Here is a 22,012-nt window from a genome sequence, read left to right as displayed (position 1 = left end):
GAAGACACACAATGAGAACACACTAGTTTTAAGCCATGAAAGGAACAAGCCAACTTCCATTCCTGCTTTTCACAAGCTGTTTAAGGGCTGACCTTCCACTCTATTTAACATGTTGCTATAATAACACTGAGCTCTCATTACAACAAGAACAATGCCTGACCTACCCGTCACCTGGTTCTGCCAGATGTACCTCTGACAATGGGCGGCTAAAATGAAGCCTTGGAATAAGCTTATTACTAGGACTAAAAACCCTAATGCATCATTTGCACAACAAATGACAGGGCAAGTTTGTGATAACACATGGAAAAAAGCTGGTCCTACAATCAGATGTGTTTTTTTCCACACAGTAATACAGGAATATACTTAAACTGTTCCGGGTTAGAAAAAATAATTAACACAATTTGCTATTAACTTCTAACAGTAGTCTTCAAGGGAAGTTACAAGTATCATTTGCTACCGTGTAGTAATATGCCAACATTTCCTCACTAGGAGTTAAGCAGTAGTATCAGTCCACAAATCAGAAAATGGGGTATACTGGAGAAGGAGTACTCGATTTAAATAAAAAATATTGCCTCTGAAGATGTGCAGTATCTTTGAAAAATGAAGACACTGCATGCCAAGCATAAAACAGGGTTGTTATTAAACTCAACTATCTTGCAGATCAGAAAATCTGGACATAGAAAACCAAGAGCTACCTATGCAATCTAAGCTTTTCCTTTGCATACTGAATTAAGGACACAGCATGCCAAGCATAAAACAGGGTTGTTATTAAACTCAACTATCTTGCAGATCAGAAAATCTGGACGTAGAAAACCAAGAGCTACCTATGCAATCCAAGCTTTTCCTTTGCATACTGAATTAAGGACTATAAAATATACAGCATAATCAATTGATACCACCAAATAGACAAGGTGATAATTATGCTTAATTTACTTAAATGCAGATTTTATTGGAGGGTGGGGGGAAGGGTGGAAATTGGTCCACTCAAGCATTTTTTATTGCTTACAAACCACTTCTGTAAGAAAAACTTACTGACTGTAATATAGCATGATAAAACTACTGGAAGTAACAGAAAATGTTTTAGCTACTGTTTGAAAATATAACAATAAACATTTAGCAACCCAACACAGAAAATCATCATACCGTAATCTTCCATCCTGTGCAGCTGCACCCCCGGCTATAATTTTTGTAATAAAAATACTTGAATCATCCCCAATATGTGGGTTGTCTGTACCACCTGCAATGCTAAAGCCAAGTCCTGAATTTCCCTGAAGGCAGAGGGGGGGAAAAAAATTAATTACACATTTCTTTTTGGGGGAAAAAGATACTCTAGCATATCTATTTGATTCAATATAGAACCATATCTGCATAATTTTCAGGGATAAAAAATGTTAAAGGACACTTCAAGCAGCATACTACATATAACCATTTGTAAGATATAATTATGCTTATTTTCACAGAAGTAACAAGAACTTAAATCATGACGTAACCCTAAGAGATATAGTCCCAACTCCACAGCTTTCTCCTTGAAGTGCACTAGGTAAAAATCTTCCCTGACTAGTGAGCTAGATCTTTGAGATTATTCATACAAATATTTACTTCTCATTATTAGTAAAGAATTATTTTTCCCGGAGAAGCCCCAAGTGATTTGTGCCACATATGTAGTATACCCTCGCAGATGCAGAGATTCAGGCAGACATTTCTCTTTGAAGGCTGCCCTCCCTTACTGCAAGACCTCTTCACCTTCTCAGTAACCACCAGAACTGCACAGGTATCAAATATAACCATTTCTTCCTTTTTGTTAACAGTGCAGCTCCATAAAAGGGAACTGAGATGGAGCTCAAAATTGTAAATATAACAAAGCAATGCATATGTCACTTGTAACCTCAACTGGAAGCCTGAATCTCAATATAAAACTTAGTGGTATAAGTAAACACCTATCATAAATGGCAATACAGGAAATTAAATCATAATTTGTATTATTGATCCCTACAAGCCTAGAAAATAACATTAAAGGCAGTATGTCTCAGGAAGATCCTTCCCCCATTTTACTCTTAATGGTCAAGGATATTAATAAAAACTTCTATTCCTGCTCCAGCAATTGGGTGTGTTTTTATTTTATTTAAATAATCTAAAGGAAAAAAAGGCAGGGGGAGGTGCAAGAGGAAGAATCAAACAGTAAAGATTGGCTTGTTTTGTATTGCCATTTAGCAGTATCAAGGGGCTAATTCTTAGTATTAAAGTATTATACAGAAAGACAGTTATCACATTACCCTTTCAAGAGTAATTTCTTCATACTCATAATCTGCATCCGTGCCATTGACCTATAAAGAAAGAAAACTGAGACTTACAAAGTATTTTACACTTTACACAACAGTTTGCTTGGCTGGCAGTTCACTCCCACCAAATCTCAGCGGATTCAGTGACCACTGAGCTCAGAGGGGACATGGGATTTTCACACTGCTCTGTACATGGATTTCTATGAGTTTAAAAGTCAAGATTTCAGAGAGCAGGCTGCTTTATGCAGATAATCTAGAGCAGGGGCCCTCTTCTTCTGATTGCCAGGAAAAACCACCAAACCAATCAAAATGCTCTTGCGATCCTATGTTCCTCAGGCCGTAAGGCAAGTTGAAATTGAGAAAAAAATAAAGACATCGTGGGCTACAGGAGAAATTACATAGAAAAGAGCAGTTTCAAACTTGCTTGTCATGGAGCAGAGAAAAATCAAAGACTTATGCTTTATGCCACTTCTCACTAGAAATGGGTAAGACCCTTATAAAGCAATGTTTAGCAACTATTTATATTATTCTATTAGTATTTATCATATTATATATACACTAAAGATCAACCAATTAAAACAGGACCAAAAAGAGAAGTTTAGAAGATTATTTCATAAAGCTGGATGAAAAGCCCCAATAGTAGAAGTAAGCCTTGTCATCCGTAAGCCAGAAAGGACATTCTTTGGCATCTACAGAACTGGAATAGAATCAAGTAACAGAAGTAATACATACCTATATTAAGCAAAAAAAATGAAATATCAAATTCTTAACAGTATTTAATATAAAAACATTATAAACATGTTTATGATTACTAGGTAATTATAAAAAAATATAAAATTTTTTAATTACTAAGATATCTTGGAACTCAAATTCATTCCTCCACAGTTACCTAGAGCAACATATACACCATGCAGGTACAGGAAATTTCCTATTTCAAGCCTTTTAGGATGAAATATTTAACAAAGTAAGAAACAGCATTTATACTACTACTTTACAAAGCATCTTGTGTATTCTTAAGATACCTGGTAGTCTTCTGTACTTTTTAATAGACTATTCAAGATTTTAAGGACACAAAACATGCATACAAGAAAGCATTTTAAAAGATCTGTACAGTTTTCTAGCAGAGAATAAAAAAAGGGGACTTCAATACAACCCAAATAAAGTTAAAATCGCATCTACTTGATTCCTTGTATCTTTATATAACATATTTAAAAGCTCCAAAAACTGGACGTGAACCTTCACAGGTTACATACTGTCAAGCTCATTTATCCCTCACTACAGTCCTTCCTCAATTTAGAATTATTCTCCCCTTAACACAAATACCAGCCATGTCCATTCCAGACATAACAGATTATTATCAACTTCTCTGTGCAGTATCTCAAAAATTATCATGTCCTTAGTGGTTTGTTTAATGGAAAAGCTACTGTGGTTTCAACGTGATATTTGTTCATTAAAAAGGGAAGCGGTCTTGACCTTATGAATACATGAAACTGTATCTATTACTACACTGATAAAAGGAGCCACTGTGATCAGGAAGTTTGTATGTTAGCTTATTCCTTGAGCTATTTACCTACAAGGATGACAACATGTATTAACTGAACCAGTCATCCAGCATTACAGTACCTGGCAAATGGTTCATGACGACTGATCAGTATGTGGGGTCTTTGGTTTGGGTTTGTTTTTTGTTTTGTTTTGCGCTTTTTTTTTTATAAATAACAAGGACAGATATTTATCTTGTCATTACTGTCAGGCAAAACAAAGCCAATGTTTTTGCAGTGTTGTTTATTTCTATGTACAAAACTCCAACCCCATTTTGAAATATCATAAACAGAAGCAAACAAGAATCTCCACCATTTTTATCTTCCAGTTTAGCTCAGATCTATGGCCTTTTAAAAAAAAAAAAAGATACTTTTGAATTTATCTAACAAACATTAGTAGAGACAGGAGCAAGGATACATCAAATGATAAAAATCACTGCCAATTCCACCATTTGCAATGCTCTCACATATACTAAGCCAGGCTTTATTTGCAGGGACTTCCCCTTCAAACACAACCAAGTCATTGTTATGAAAATTTAGAACACCAAAATCTTAAGCATAGCCATTGCATGAAGAAGTGTTTTCATGAGAAATGCAACAGAAATGGCACATTAAATATTAAAGCATCTGCCCGCACAGTTGAAGAAACAGACTGCTCTCTGAACATAAACTCTGGAACCTCAAACAACTGTGGGGTTTTTTGTTTGCTTTTGCTTTTTTTTTTTTAATATATGAAACAGGTATGTAAGGACTTCAAACTGACCATCAGGACAGCTGGTGAAATCAAGCGCCACAGAGGTAAAGTCAGTGTTATTAAACAGTAACAACAGACCTACACAACAACATACATAAAGCATTATCTTAAGTTATAGCTGAAAGGAAGTGTAGACTTACATATGTTGGTGTCTCCAAAGAATCTGTATTCACCAGCACGGGAGGAGGGTTTGCCTTTAACAAACCAAAAAAAACCACAATTATACAGCATAAGAGAAAGCAATACTAATGGTAATTATAAATATTTAATTTGCTGTGTTTCTCAAAGTTCTATTAAAAGGTAGCCTCAGCTTAAGAACCTCCAGAATTCACCTACTGAAACATTTGTTTCTACCCTGAACTGCTTTTCTTTTTTTTTTTTTCACAAAGCAACACTCTTGAAAACTCCGAGCTCATATTTTATACACAAGTTCTGTCATTTATTATCTTGTTTTTCAAAGCAAAACAAAAACTGAGTCATGTTATCTTTTGATATGTCAGTTACTATAGTACTTGTGGTATGACATTCAGAAGTTGCTTTATCAACCAGTGTTCCTCTTTCTTCATGCCAGGAACACCTTTACCCCACCCCCATCCCCCATTCCTCTTCAACCTGCAAACTGGAAACTTACAGAAATCCAGACTTAGGGTAAAAGGATCTACAAAACTGACTTGTGAAAGCAAATCCACAGCAGACCTTCATCTACCACAGCAGCATGTGCTACCATCAGAAAATTGTAATGGATTCACAAGCAGTAAGTAGTCAGATATTACTGCTACACATATGAAGTAGTATACCATTCTTGCTAGGCAGGAACTGGTAGAGTAAGCTAATACTTTTACTCTCTGATGTTAATGAGATTTTTCTTCTGCAAAAAATGTGGTTTCAACTGGGGAAAAAAAAAATTTCCATGCAGACTTACGGGATTTATATGCGAAATGCATCCAACTGAACAGATTCCCTATTTTTACATCAAATATCTGCCTTTGAAACAGGCAGCATCTAGCCTTCTCTAAGAACCAAGCAAACAAATGTACAGATATATGAAAGTTAATGTCCTTACTGCTTCCATGAAGTGAAGATTTATTATATATATATATATATATATATATATATATATATATATCCAAATTAAAACATTATTTGTTTAATCACTTATGCGTGTGCATGTGTGTGGAAATAAATTTAGGGACAGCTTAACAGGCTGCATTAAACAGCATTAAACCCACAGGCCTACGCTATTCAACTGCATTTTAATTTCAATACCATGACAACCTACTTCTGAAGAAATCGTCATTCCTAAAGCTTAAAGTCTGTAAAGATGCTATCAAAAAGGTCCTGTCTCACCCAGCAATTCTCTTAGTAGAAGCATGTACAGAAATCAACTGTTACTAGTATTCCAATGAAAATCTGTCAAAACAATGCTATCCCTCGGATGTTCTGCCATTAAGTTACATTCCAATTTCTTATTCAAGTGAAAATTCTATTAAAATAAGATTAAATGAAAAGATCCTGTATTAAAAATACCAATCAAATTATTCATCACTATCCCTGTAAGAGCTTTACAATTAACACAATTTTAAGAAAACCTAAACAAAACAATGCATTGTATTAATGAGAGCCTGACAAAATATGAGGCATTAGGTTTCTCATCTCCACTGAATCTACAAGAGACCAGTGTATATATATTCATTTCATATTTGTGCAGCGACTGTGAAAAGATTTTTAATTTAGAAATAGAAAACAAAGATTCATTTTGAAAGTTCAGTCACATTCTTGATGTTTCACTCAATTTTTGATTTTTAAATAATATTATTAATTTCATGCACTATCCAAGGATATTTAACAAAAGCTGTGACAGTGTCAGCTGCCTTCCCATGAATCTGTTCTCGAGGCTGACAAGTGTTTTAATGTCTTAAAGAAAGAACTTCCTCCTGCATTTATCCAAATCCTCCATCAAGAAGCAGTAAATTACCATCATTTCCAAGCAGGAAGGAGAATAGCTTTGTGTCAGGCATTCCAAAGGTGTGCCTGGACACTGCAAAGACACAAGACAACATACAAATCAAAACATCAAAGGTTTCTGGAAGGATGACCTAGCATTTCAGCCTGTTTTGCAACAGCTCTCCAAATTACCTAACACTTTCCGGCTTCTGTGCCAGGGCTTGCTCAAATATTTAAAAGCCATTTGACAAGTTTGTTTACAAGCAGACTAAGGGTTTGCCTAAGGGGTAAAAGTGATTAACAAAACACAGAGACTATCTATTCCTCAAAAATGCATCTGCCAAATTCAAAGTTGATTATAATTTTCTGTGGTATTTTCTAATTGCTTAGAATCAGCAACGATGTAGAATTATACTAACTCCTGCAGACATTTCTATGCACTCAAAGCAAAGGTACAGATCACACAATTCTTGCTTTTCTGCCTGTAATTCAGCATCATCAGTGGGCAGTACTACTATCATAGCAATGGCAGCCAAAGACAGTATAAATACACACAGAACTAATTATTTTACTTTAGATTAACTTTAGCCTAGTGGCAATTCCCTGAAGTACAAGCCACTGGAGACTCAAGTTATCTTTATCCATCAAGGCTGACAGCAGAAGCCCACTGGTTGCACTTGTCAGTGTGCCTCAAATCCTGATGTGGGCATAATCCCTCTATAAGAAAGAAATATTTCTGAAACTAATCAAATCTCTGGTCTGTCTGCTGGGAAAAGCATGGGTGACAAATTTGTGTAGACACACATCCACCAGACTTTGCAATATAAAACAGCCGACTGTAAAACTTTTGATAATTATTGGAGTATGCAAAATTTAACAATGTAGAAGAGATTTAAAAAAAAAAAGTTTAGCCATGTGGCTTGAAAGCAGACCTTCAGAAAAAAAATACTGACATAATTACTTCAAAAATATTCCAGTAATGTTCTGCACAGCTTCATTCCTTTTTAAAGTCAGTAAGCATCTGCTACCACATAATTCCAAAAAAGTGGTCCATCTTTTCATCATTTGAGACACTTGCACTGAAAGTGACAGAAAAGTTACCCCCCCAAAAAAGTCAAAGCAGAATGCGATTCTATAAATATCACTCCTACCTATCCTAAATTATTCCATAGCTTGCCATGCTGTCGTCACATATCCCAAGTTATATGCAGGATATTAATGTTAACTAATGTTTACTGCTTTCATTTCTCTTGACAGGGTTTGAGGGTTTTTGTTTCTCTAACCACCCCCCCCCACCCCCCACCCCCAGGGTTTGTGCGTGTTGACATTATGTGACCTAAAGGATGAAGGTCCAAAAGGGAAGCACATTTTATAAGTCAAATACACTGGGAATTGAACCCTCAAGTGGCACCCCAAGGACACCAATACTAACAAATGCCTGAAGAACACTGGAAACTTCATGCAAGTGCAATCAGTGAAAGACATGCATTAAGTATTTGTATATGAGACAGAGAATTTTTTTTCCATAAATAAATAAATCAAGCAATAACATTTCAGCAAGGATCAAATGGCTCTAAAAGTATTATGTGAACACACAACGTCCTATTACTTCTTTCCATTCTTTTGGTTGCTTTTTCTTCTTTAGTTACTTCACAGCTTATTAATATGCTCCCATATGAAAATCTAGGTATTTTAAATTGACTGAAACCTGCTATAAAAACAAACAAAAATTAGGATGAAGCTAGTGCATTACTAATTTGGCTATTTCACAGTTCATCTCAGACCTGTGTGCATGAGAGTACCAAAAAGTGAATTTAAACACAATGAAATAAACTGCATAAATAAGAGTTGAACAAATTTACACACACAAAAAAAGAAAACAACAACAAAAAAGTAATAAAAACCTGTGGTATGGTGGATGGGATGACAGTGGTCTCAGCGGGGACTGGTGGGACAGGGATCACAGGGACAATGGGAGAAGAGGAAGGAACAGCTTCTGTGGGCTAAAAATCACCAACAAAATGTCAAAAGTAACAAAAACCAGAATACATTTTCAACAAAATTCAACCTTAACAGCTTAAAAAAAAAAAATCTGAAATAGCGTATGGATTTAGACTATACCTACAACTGAAGACAAACAGCCACCTTTCACCATGCAGTACATGGCAGTGCATTCTCAGTAACATGCTAATGTCAAAGACCTCAAAGTAGTAAGACATATCCAGAGTGCTCATTTATAACAAGCTACTCACCCTGCAGTACAGAGTGATGAGACTTTGGGGTCCAACAGAAAACCTGTTCATATCAACAGACAGACTTAGGCTTTTTGTGGACCGGTTTCACAACAGAAGCCCCTCACCAATATACAGCAGTGTACAAAAGCAAGGAAACAGTGGCTAAAGTTGATAGCACTGAACAAAGTTAATACTCCTTTTCAATAAAGGGGTATAATCAGAAGTACATTAAGGTTTCTGAAGTGGGCAAAAATCCCAAAGAAATTTTTTTAGTCAAATGGGCAGAAGCTCCTAAAATAGATTCAATCTATGTTTCAAAGATCTTCATACAGGTTTACAACACACCTTCAGACCAAAAGAATTTTAGTCTAGGAATTATCATTAAAATTATAATCACAAAACCTACTGACACTTCACCTGCAATGGAACAAGATTACCAATAGCATTTTTAGCAAAACACTGACTCGAATCATTTTTAGATGTTAACATACTGGTTGTCAACAAGCTGTCAGCAACATGAACTACTGGCAACTATTACTGAAATTACAATCTGAACAGCACATCAAAGTCCTTGCAACTTAGTTGTTACAAGACATTCTTGTGATCTCTAAATATAAACAAAGCATAATGACATAGAAAATACTAAATCCTGAAAATGAACCAGAATACCAGAACATAATAGTATTAAGCATATTTTAAGAGTCAGATCTTTTAAAACACAAAAAGCATCATACAACAATAGCATACACTAAAAGAGTAAAAGCAAATATTAAAGAAACCTGAAACAGCTGAAGAGCAGCAACCCTTAATAAATGTAAGCATGGTATTTCTACAAAGGGTTTTTTCAACTCCATCTACCCAAAATGAACAGCTGGTGGAAAAAGTTTCACTTATCAGAAGATGTAAGAACAAGATTTGGCATACTGAAAGTTTACTACCAATGTAATTTAGGCATCATTACATCTATAGACAACAGCACAATCTTTCAAGTGTTACAAAAAAGAAGGGTGAGGGAACATCTAAATCGGCCTAGAAAAGTGATACTACACATTCTGCAAAGGATGCAGGAAATACTTAGGGCAACAAACCTCCAGTTACTGGAAGAACGATGTAACCTTTAGAGGACAGATAGAATTAAACAGCTTGAGCAATCATTTAGCTCTACACATGTGAAAAATAAGCCACTGCTTCAAGTCTGCCCTGTTCCAAAGTAAGCAGCTTCCCATGTATGTACATAGTAAAAGTCCTGTTAACCACAATTTCAGATATACACAAATTACATATCAAAACATTACACAGCATTAGTGCTGAAAAGCTAAACAGTAGCAGGACAGAAAAAAATCCAGCTTTACAGTTACAACTTCTGCAATACACGAAAGTTAAAAACAAACTGAAATTATTCTTGGATACTGACCCTACACCTCCCTGCCCTTCTGCTTAGCAAAAGAACTGATCAAGTCACAGCTAATTTCCTTATGGGCCAAACAATCTGCACCCCACCAGCAGCTTTATTTCCCTGCTTTCTCTCTTTGCCCAGTTCTTAACTCCCACATCTCTCTGGGCCTGTCATTCCCAAATGCTTCAGGAATCCTTACAAACAGTTCCACTTTCTATCATTATTTCAAAACTGACATTGTTCAAAATCCTTTAACTCTTTCTGGTTCCAGTCTCCTAAGCTGTTAGCACTGTTGTCATATTTTTTTCTTTGTGCTGTTGGTTTAGCTGAAAAAAGCTGCTCCCTGCTTCTCCTGGCTGTGTTCCTCTTGAGTCTCCTTCACTACTATGGGGGTAAGGAAAGAGGAGACAACACTGGCAACCACTTTCACAGGATGTTCAACTCCAAACGAAGGTCAGACTGTCTTCAGTTGGACATTTCATGGAATACAGTGAACTGACGCAGGCAATATGACTACCACAAGTGATGACAACGCAAGAAACTGAAGTATTTTTAATTGTCAGCAAAAGAAGACCTGGGACTTCCTTGTAAAAGAACACCACTAATTTTCTTTTAGTATAGCAAATAATCAGTCTGAAAATGATTATATCATACAGGCATCTGAGAGCAGCTGCATAAGCTCCAATAGTCCAGAGTATAACTTCCAATGCTTTTCTTCCCAAGAATTTTCAAGAAACATTTGTAATTTTTAGGAATTCTCAAAAATACACTAAGAAATTCTGAAAAAAAAAAAGCTTATCCTCAAAATAAAAACATGTCTGACCTTTAAACAAACATGTCTGACTGAAACATTTAATGATCCTGGTTTAAATGGACACAAATTAGAGAGAAGGTAGCAGGCCAGTTACAAAACATGTTTTAAATATACATGAACTACAGCAAACAAATATGATACACTGCTATATACAGGAATGCATGACTTGAACAACATCTCATGTTAACAGAGCCTGTCAGCCCAAATAAATGTGCCAACACCTACAACAAAGTGATATGTTTAAAAAAGCTAAGATAATAATGCCTTTACGTCATCAATTTAAATGTATGCCTCCAAATCTAATACTAAGTCCAGATGTTGTGAAAAGGAGGAACACACCCATTTTCTTATGTTTAACCAACACAGAGTAGCTCCTTCTGTGAGGAAATACAGACTAACCTGAAATTAAATCAGAGCACCATACACATCCTATAGCAGATCAACTAAACCAGCAAACTCCATAATGCTGCTTTTCGTAACGTCGTAAAAGATACATTTCGAAGAACAAAAGCAAGCCAGATTTTCCTCACCTTCAAAGAAATTACTGCAAAAAGCCCCTACTGTACCATAAAGCAACAATTTTAAATGGAAGAGCACCGAGCAGAAATATTTCTTTGCCAGACAAATTTCAATTATTGCTACTTTGATTTTTAGCAGTACAATATGAAAGACAAGTAACACAAAGTCTCTAGAATAGCAGGAATAAAACTACAGACAGAAAAAAGTGTGACATACTTTGTACACTTGGCATTAAAAATGCGCATCTATAAATACCTGTGCAATACATACCTTTTCTAAAGAACAATTAGAACATGAGCTGTCAGACACCCAACCACTAGCAGCTTTTACTTTTGCTGTGCTTTTTGTAGGACTCTTTTTTACACTATCGCGTAGGTTTGTAAATTTTCCTCTGTGTTTGGAAGGCCCTGGCTGTGTGGATGAACTAAAAGATGGACAAACGCTCAGTGCTCGCTGCTGATGCCAGGAAGGCTGCTTTGGCTGCATATGAAGATTCTGATGTATTTCCATTCTCGGGCTCCTTGTTAAATCAGTGAGCTTGAGTGTTCCCATTTCACCATCATGAGCAGGAAAAAGGAAGTAAAATAAACCAAAACCCAGAATGGTAAAAATATGATTGTTTTCTGGATTATGGTCGTAGAAAGAAAGACTAAATGCTGTTTTAGCTAGTACTGCATGTTGTGTACTCTCCTACTCTATTTAAAGAGCACCATTGAACCATCACACGACAGTCAATTTGCTGGGTATAAATAATCAATGCAATGCAGAAATTATTGAACAGATGGCAAAAGTCATCTGACTTTATTAAAAAGCTATGAAAGGTTCTAGTTATTTTCTTTCTCCCATAAACTCCTACTGTCCCTAACATCTGTTGTATTTTACCACCTCAAAACTTGTCCAAGGTTTACATCTATTTTCAAATTCCTCTACTTTTCTGAACACTTTAGGAGAGCTGCAAACTAAGGAATTTAAAGAAGCTTATGATGAAAAGTATATGAATTTTGAATGGGCTGATATGTTGTACAAGATTTTAACATTAAACTTCCAAAGAAAACAAATCTGGTCAGACCATTAAATTATTAAGAAAAAGTAATTCTTGTTATTGTTCAAGAGTTGCATTTTCATGAAATACAGCAGCACCGTGAGACCACAATTTTAAGGTGCACATTGTTTAGAAATTTAAAGAAATACAAGTTCTTTATTTTACTCATTTAGGTTTTAATGCCAAGGATGCATGATTGCTATATATTTACCCCAATTTTTAAAACAAAAAAGCTCCAAAACAAGTCCTACCCACACCCCCACATAAAGCATACAATGAGCAGCTAGCTTGATTTAATCATGTTGTTGAATATTATATTTACCGGGCTTTTTTTTTTTTTCATCATTCTGAAAAGAGGAAGGATCAGTGTTAATTTCCCAGAGTGTATGTGAAAACTGACAGCTAACCAGTGACACCTATATTCCTAGCCTTACAGAAGGAAGAATGAGGCTCACAGCAGTGGTCATGAAGTCTTCTCAAAAGCAGACACACCACCACTTTTTGCATTGGTGAGGCAGCCACAGCAAAAACCATCTGCCTCTTGCACCATTGGTCTGAGCCAGGAATATGCTGTGAACCTGAGTATCTGATGCTGGATATGATAAGAATGAAGGACACTAGCCCATCGGAAACAAAGCTTGATTTGGTCAGCTGTACTGTATTTAGATAAAATGGAGATATTTCATTAGTTCATAGCATTAAAACATGGTTATTCTTCCTCTCCCTCTATACACTTTCCTACAGCACATCTGAATATTTAAATAATGAGTTAGCATAATTTTTACAGAATAAACAGAAATACAGACCTAAGTACAAAGATTTCCAGTTATTTTTAGCATAGATATTAAGAGATAAATAGGAACTGACAGATGCCGCCCTAATCAACAAGAACTGCCATGTCTCATCATCTGCCCAGAATGGATGTTAAGGACTGCATAACGTATCGTTAATGTAATATTCATAAATGCAGAGACAGAAAGGTTTCTGCCCAGTGACAGGAAGCTGGAAACATGTCGGTCATACAAACATTCGCAGACTGTGCATGCACATGGTAAGTAACATCTTTTGCTTTTGAGCTATCAGGGTGCTGGAGGACTGTCCCCCACTAATACACATGGGCACATCCACCCAGATTGCTCTATTTGAGACAACAGTAATCGCTAGATTTTGTAATTGAAAAGCAAAGGCAGAAAGGAAGCATGTTGTGAAGCTGCATAAACAGTTCAAAAATAGCACATCACAACTAACTTTTTCCCCTTTGAGAAATTTCCACAGAGGCATTAATACTGAGCAACTTCAAGGCACATTCTCCAGGCTGCAGGGATTATTTGGATGAACGTCTTGTATCAAAGCCTCTATATCAGTATCCTCTTTGGCAACAGTGTGCCAAATGGCTGCTTTTGCAGGCCACAAACTTCAAACTTCTGGGTTTTTTTTTTGATGTTACCAAGATTGCTTGCGGTTTAGCACGATGCATGCATACCAGCCATTTTACTTGCATATCAGTAACTCTCTATTTTCTACCCAGCATGACATTGGCTAATTATTAAAATGTAGAAACGAAGAAGGAAGTGGGTTTGTGTATAAGGCTTTTCTCTTGCGTACATAATAAATCCCAAAATAACTGATGTTCCACATACAAAAGGAACATCTTATTCCTGGAGGAATCAACTTTGTTGAAAACACATAGACCAAGTAACCTCTTGATTTAAAAGAAAATCAGCTTTGAAACGTGCTAAATAAGAAAGTGAGGGCAAGGAAGGAGATGCTGGGTACCATAATTCCTGGGAACCTCGTTGTCTGGTTTCCTATATTCCCCTCCAAACAGGAATGGGAAAGACACAATACAGAAGAAAAGACAAAGGAATTCACAGCTCTCCAGAGTGATCTCAGACAGGCTGGCTTCAGTGGCAAAAGAATGAAGATAATGTAGCAGATAGCTGACAACAGCACATGTTTTCTTTCTGGAAGCCCTCATGCCTTTGGTCCCTGAGATGATATCAGTAAGATACCAATAATTAAAACAAAACAAAAACTTGAAAGCACTTGCAGTTAGAAGAGCAACAGTCCAAGCACTAAAACACAGCCAACGAATGCAGGGTTCAGGCAGAACACCTAACTCATCCACTCAACCATCTGCATGGTGTGCCAGGACAACTTCCAGTGAAAAAGCTTACACCACACTGTAACTCAGTGTTATGCAACTATGGAATGCAAATACAGTGGTTTGGTCCAAAAAAAACATGGGGAGAAGAGGAAAGGAACACATAATTAACGCATAGTAAGGCTTATCTAGAGTGATCACTGCGAAAACAAAAGGAAAACAGACAATAGCAAAAAAAATAAAAAGAAAAACACAAGGAAAAGAGAGAGTAGAGAAAGCAAAAGATACTCAGAGACGTTAGTTAGATATTTGAGAGTCATGGTGATCATTCTGCTCAATTACATTCACACATGAGATAAGGCAGAGCCTGCCCTGCAGTCTCACTGGTAGGAATAAAAATAATAACGTCTCTGGTGAGGCAGTGGGCCGTATGCATAATTCAAAGCGAGAAAAAGCACTTACGTAACTAAAACTGCACAGGTTTGGCAGCTCATCTTCTGACTGCAGAGAGTCTGAATCTGAGAGTGTTCTCTGCAGACTGTATTCATTAGCAGCATGAACTGCTCTACTCTAATATTAAGCGCTAAGTGATTTTTCGTAACCAGAGGGGGTTCAGGATTAGGTTGTGCTTTCATATTACATACTAACTCGGAACAATCTGTTGCTAACACAGAGCTGAATCATCAGTATTTTAGTCTTTCGAATTACTACATCAAATGTACAGCGCTTCTCTGCAGCAACCTGTTAATCGTGCCAGTAACCTTTTACAAGTAGTTTTAGGTCAAGTACCATTTCGTTCCATATTCTGTACAACACCCACTCAATAGCTGGGTGACAATAATATCCATATGACAAAATTTCCTTTTCCACAGAAAAAGAAAATATTACCGCTATTTGACCAGCAACGCTGACTGCAAAGGTTTTTTTTTCAAAACATCAATGACCATCAATCACTACTTCAAAAAAGCAATCCTAATAGCTGGGAGAATCCTCCAAAAATAACTTTGTACTTCATCCCTTCCCTTGCCTTCAAGCAGATATCACAAAAATCAGCAACATCTGTTAATACGACTTGACTGATGGAATCTTGAAAGTAGGAAATAGCTTCCAAATTGAACAAAACTTTAAAAGTGGTAGGAAGAAACAATTTTGATTCAATACCCAATGACAAAGCTAAATATAACAGGTGTATTTCCTTTCTAAAGATATATAATTTAAGGTTTGGCAGTGTAGTTTTATATCTTTTCTCTCAACTACATCCTAGAACGCCACAGGACATTTCACTAGTGAAGCCTGCTATTTTAAGAACTCTGCGTCCATCTTCCTCAAAATCACAAAAGTCAATACTTATCTAAACATACCTTCAGGAATTTACAGGCTGTTTGGTGGGGTTCAACAGTGGTAAGAATAAAGCACAACTGCTACCCATCGTCATTTAGAAACCATGCTAGCTATATGCTGCCCAGAGCACCTCAATCCAACCACACAGCTAGCATGAACACTGATGCACCATCTCTGCCATATTTCTCCCTAAGTCGGTGCTATCTTGTGACTTGGGCAGGTATTTAGTACCGCATGTCAGTGACCTGCATTGTTTAAGCAATATATTTAAGACATGCATATTTTTCCTTAGTGTACTTCTCCAGGACTTTAAAATAAAATTGTTTTGTCAAGGGTATTTGGAAACAAAACATACCACAACATTTCCTACTGCCAAAACAAAATTTCACAGGAATAGAATAAAATAAAATATTAACAAGTTTCACAAGAGCTAAAAAAGTGTAGAACTATCTAAACATAACCAACCATAATACAAGTATTGACTTGAAATTCCAAACAATGGTCATATATCAAAACAGCACATAACACAATCAGACATACTAATATGCTGCGTGCATCTGAATCTTGAAAACAGCGAAAAATCAGTACTTTTTGAAAACGTACTAATACTCAGACATTAGTACTGCCATTGCTGACAAACTAGTCTAGAGGGTAAAGCATATATAATACAGAAAAATGGAAGCAGAACCTCCAAAAAAGAGAATGCCATTAATAAGTATGACTCAAGATTTTCCCTCTCTACAGGCTTGTTATTTCTTCCATGTGAGAAAGGTTCTCTTATCAACAGACCACTGCTTTAAAAATGCACTTCCCAGCAAATGAACTCACCTGTCCACCTTGCTCAGAATGTTACTACAGTAACTACAGTTTTGATATGCATGCCGTATCTATTTCACACACAGTGGCTAAAATTAGATGAAATGCATGCACGTTTTCAGCCCTAACCTCTCATGTACAAATGGTGTCACAAATTTCTATCATGAGTACTTCATTAGAGGTAAGGGTGTTGTTGGGACACTCCTATCCAAGTCAGCATACTCCATACTGGTTTTCAACAGTACATTAATTTAACATACACAAAACTTTAAGAGAGACTGGCCAGGGTAAATTAGAAGCTTAATTTACATAGCCTCAACCCATGGGTGGTTACAATTAAGCCTGCTTATCATTCTTCACTGACAATAAGGGTACAAAGCTTTTTAGCTTCAGATTTGTGTTTCTGACCCTCCTACTCCTTCAAGGGCTCTCCCTGTTCCTTGCTGTGATGGAACAAAGACTGATTATTAGGGTCTCCCAAGGATGAAGGAATAATACCACCTCATCTTCCACCTTTACGCTACAGGTTTCTCCTAGAAGAGTTTGGACAGAAAGCACAGAAATGAAAAAGCTGAGCCTGAAGCCTGTAAGGGTATGCCTACATGAAGATGCACAGGTTAGTACATAACTGTTTTACTAAGAGATTGTGAGGCCAAGCAAGCCATCTTTGAGCTGTAACATCAGTCCAGGTAAGTACTGTAAAGTTTTTCTGGATCCCAGAAATGAAAATGTTTACCTACGCAGCCCTTGTAGATTCAAAGGACCAGTCTTAATGCCTGTGACTTGACTTCAGACATCACTTATTTCAGAGTACACTGTGGCTCTTGAAAAATCTTATCTGTGTGAGCACTCTAAAGACACACAGCTAGCATGCTAAATAGGTCTGAACTGTAGGGGTTATCTGGTTGGTTGGTTTGGTTTTGTTGTGTTTAGTTCATTGGGGTTTTTTAACTCAGTCAACAAATTGATTCTCTAACCTAGTTTCCTTCTCAAACCCCACAGCATTTTACAATGAACTCAAATGAACTTCAATCTCTGAACTTAAAACTTAAATAAATAGCTCTGAAGGGGAAAAACAGTGACAGCAGAGTATCTGTAAAATCACAGATGGTGACAATGACCTGAACTTACAGACAATCTAGCAATTTATTTACTGTCAATTCTCTATTGCAATCTTCATCTACAAAAATTGCTGAACAGCAGCAACTAACTTGTCCCCTCTCTACCAGGATCTAAAAATGGACCCTTACAGGCACAACAGTCAAAGTTTCATATGAAAGAGACCACCGCTGTCCGCTTCTTAAATTTGCTGTTCAGAAAGAATTACTTAGCTCAAACTAATTTGTCCTGCAAAATCCCTCAGGGACTGCTGAAATACCTCAATCTCAGCTATATTCCAAACCCAAAATATACAAACTGTACACAAAGTTCATATTGGTTTTAATAAAGGTAATTTGTGACTTCTGTTTTTGCAATACAAAACATCTAGCACAGAAACCTATGCAGCAGCTTAGTCATCTGTATTCACCAAGCAAATCAGCACTCCAAGCTCAAAACAGAATTAGGAGGCTTCTCATTTAGGTTTGTAAGTGCTACTGTGAATTAATTTAATGGATTTAATTTGCAACTCAAAGCAAGGCCTAGAAAACTCCATTTAAAGTAACATTAGCCTTAAGAATAGTAGCTGTCATTATAACGCTAAAGAGTCCACAAAGAAGCCCAAGCCGGGTTTCAGCATAAGGAAGAAACCAGGCACAGAGAAAATGTGCTCTAAGACTTTATTATAGAAAAAATAATGGCAGCTCTAGGGTGTCAATATCTTAGTTTTTGAAATTCACAGCAGAAAGGGTATACTGTGGTGGAAACAGATGTGACAGACTCTGTTCACCCCCGAGAACACTATTAAATCAAAACAGCAATAAAAGTTGGGTACTGTTTACATGCTTCAACAGATATGACACTTCTTATAAACTCTCAGAACACAATTTCCAATAATTCCCAAATTAATCAGGGAATAATTAAACCTTCCTATACAGCATGCTTATTTTGTTCTTTATAATTCATTAAAATAGCATGGATATCCTAAATCTGTCTAGTTCTGATACAATGAAGTTATCTCTCTCAATAGTTGATATGCATCAGTTAACTCTAAAAACTAGCCCATTACTTTTCCACAAAAGTTTTTTGTTGGAGATTTAGTTTTAGCTGAAAAAAAATGTATAAGACATTATTCATAAAATAAAGATTCATGTGAACGTCATCTAAAGCATGATCAGTTTTTTCTTCAGGGTAAGAAACATTCACATTCACTTACTTAAAACACCTCACTGCCCTCAAAATACTTAAGGAGAGTCCTGTATCTGTCCAAAAATCTATTAAAATAAACAAAATTTGCCCTAAAACACTGAGCATGAGCAGTCATTTGCCTCACGTCAATAAACAGCTAACAGAAAACCATATTAAGAAACGCCATCTATAACAACCCATTAATTAAAATGCATTAGCTTTTCCAGGACATAAATGTCAGAACATTTTGGAAAATTAATTACTTGATTTACACATAAAGTGGGTTTGTACTAAAGCCACTCCATGGTTTATTTACAAAAAGCTTTGTACACATAAGTGGCATTAGCATTTTATCATTACACGTGATGAATTCTTCCCAAATATACACTATTACTTTCACTGCAGTTCTGATTGCTTTGTATTGCTATCCAGATGCTTTGCCTTTTCATTGCTCAGAGCTAAGGCTAAAATCTTTACCATGCAATTACTAGTGAGGTATCTCATCAGATTATTTTATTCATTCTTACACCATGGAAACACTGGAAGCTCCTCAGACTTGCTTCCATGACAACATGCAGTTATAATACAATCTCAAAATAAGTCCCGTTATACAACACATCCAGGCTTTAGAATGAGTCACAGGAGTCCTGCAACATTTCAGCAGAACAGGCAGCTTTTATGCAGTGTCAAACCCTCATTGTTTTCAGCAAATTAAAATACTATAAAAGTTAACAGGTGTAATGCCTGGCATTACTTCAGCAAACTCACTCCCCAAGACTGATTACTTTTTTCTTTCAATGCTGATTGCTGAAGATTTCTGGATTCTAGCATTTTTCAGTATGAGGAAAAGAAGGCCTTATGCAACCTTACAATGGAAAACAAACATTTATGCATAATTTTAAGCTTACAATGTTGACTAAAACAATGTGGTTTTAAAAACAAGGTTTACAGATTAGCTGACTTTTGGTCTGTGATTATCCATACACATTTTATCTGGATCTCAACTTAACTGCACCATAGAAACCCAAGTCAGATTTGATCAGTTTATGATGAACGCTAGACAACCACAGCTGTGGTGCAACCATGCACCCATACCCAAGCTAGCACAGAAGCTGCAGAACAAGAAGCCTGAGCCATTCTGGGTTCCATACAAAAACAGCCTCTCCATCTCAAGAACTGGAACTAGGCCAAGTCAGATAAAACTGGAACTAAAATGGAGCTAAGCACTTGTGTATCCAACTTAGTGCAGAAGTAATTTAAACAGCTCCCCCGTTTCCATGAGGACTCACCTGTTAAGGACAAAGACACAGGAGCCAGAGGATGAGGTTCAGCCCAGAGATCAGGTGGTAAAGCTCATCTGGGAAGACAACACTGCACTGACAACCACATGGCTCTGTAGATGTTAGGTCTCCTGTGCAAGATTTGCCATTCTGTGTCATTGCTAGGGAAACCCTGGGATCATGCAAAGCCAGCATTCTGTGTTGGTATCACACTAACCAAAACACCTATCAGATGTTTTGTGTGGCATATCCTTACCTCATTTACTCTGTATAAAAGAAATATTAATTAAAGTGATACAAAATAAGCAGGTAACAATAACTCTTATAAGAAGTAGCTTAAATTTCTCAGAATACTTTAAAATACATGAAGCAATGTAAGCTTTTATTAAGTTATGACTCTAATGTCATTAATTTTTTTGTATAATATTGACAGAATACTAGCTTCGAAAATAATTTTTGTCAATTTCCTTTTAGTTCAGATGATTAAAACACCTAACACAAAACAGGATTCAGACAACCCGCAAGATTACAAACTATTTAAAGAAAATATCGCAGTTTCATTTTTATAATCCCTATTTAATTCCAAGAACACTATATAACACAATTCCACTAATGATTCAAGCGTTTCAACACTGAGAAGGTAACAGACAACAATACATTTTTTTGTACACTTAACAGTTTAAAGGAAACTGGCAGTGTTCAAGGCCAGGTTGGACGAGGCCTTGGGTGATACGATTTAGCGTAAGGTGTCCCTGCCCATGGCAGGGGGGTTGGAACTAGATGATCTTAAGGTCCTTTCCAACCCTAACGATTCTATGATTCTGTGAAAAAGACCTGAGGTCACAGCCTGCATTTATTTACCTCCCTGCAGCTATTATTCAAACACTTTGTTCATTCTATGTTCTATTCATCCTCAGAACAAGAAGACACTGAGCTAAATGTACCTTTAGCCACACCTTTCTAACAGTGGTCAGGCCATGGGTGAAATTCTGGGTTTCAGGCTGGTGCCCAAGCTGCAACTTGCACAGACCACTCCAATGGCCCCTGGCCTAACCCCTACCTGCCCTTATGAAGACACATACTAAAACCAAACAGGGCCAGTAGCAGAACAGAAAAGATTAATCTGACTCTCCAGCCAAGGGAGGTTATTTCCTTAAAAACAACTTGAGTTCTGTTTCCAAGACTGTTTTGCATTAAGAATCTTTGAACAAAATGCCAAAAAGAGGTCCTGTAACCCTGACTCTCTTCCCCTCATTGGGCTACACACAAGCAGAAGCTGTTCTTAAAACACGTAAAAGAAGAAAGTGGACTAATGGATATGTAAAACCAAATTATTAAGTGATAATGCTATAAACAGAAAACTATCAAACTGTTTAAAATTTGAAGAACTAGAAATCAAAATGTATCTTTTTATGCTGGTTACTGAGGCTCAAATCCAAATTAGCAGCTGTCAAATCTTCCAAGTCCCGCATTTCATGAAATTTGGTGAAAGTAATAATGGATGGTATAAAAACTAACAAACAGACAAAAAGCACCCTGCCAGCACTCCTGCCACTTCTCAATTACATTAGAATACAAGAAGATTTTATAGTTTTATAAGATGCACAGGAATGTATGTACTGTACTTGAAAGAAGACACAGTGAAACACAATGTTTCTAATTTAG

At 36.6% G+C, this 22,012-nt stretch overlaps 1 protein-coding gene across 31 annotated transcripts in view; it reads right to left on the bottom strand.

The window, feature by feature from the left end:
- Positions 1–22,012, bottom strand: part of DLG1 (discs large MAGUK scaffold protein 1) — a 164,229-nt gene that overhangs the window by 56,885 nt on the left and 85,332 nt on the right. For 19 of the 31 annotated variants that reach the window (XR_009743243.1, XM_061452840.1, XM_061452844.1 and 16 more), the window contains 4 exons: positions 8,420–8,518; positions 4,712–4,765; positions 2,274–2,324; positions 1,144–1,268 (listed from right to left, as the gene is read on the bottom strand). Coding sequence is in view for 30 of the 31 variants with exons in the window: in XM_061452840.1 (XP_061308824.1) it covers positions 1,144–1,268; positions 2,274–2,324; positions 4,712–4,765; positions 8,420–8,518 (329 nt within the window). In the remaining variant the exon portion in view is untranslated. Of the gene's footprint in view, positions 1–1,143; positions 1,269–2,273; positions 2,325–4,711; positions 4,766–8,419; positions 8,519–11,748; positions 12,039–22,012 lie in introns of those variants that run through there. The other 12 variants (XM_061452851.1, XM_061452852.1, XM_061452853.1 and 9 more) reach the window with 3 other exon arrangements.

The sequence above is a fragment of the Pezoporus flaviventris genome, unplaced genomic scaffold, assembly GCF_033815535.1.
Source record: "Pezoporus flaviventris isolate CSIRO_AGI_PZ_B2104156 unplaced genomic scaffold, CSIRO_AGI_Pfla_v1 ptg000013l, whole genome shotgun sequence".
NCBI lineage: Eukaryota > Metazoa > Chordata > Aves > Psittaciformes > Psittacidae > Pezoporus > Pezoporus flaviventris.
This window is presented reverse-complemented; position numbering and strand designations above follow the sequence as displayed.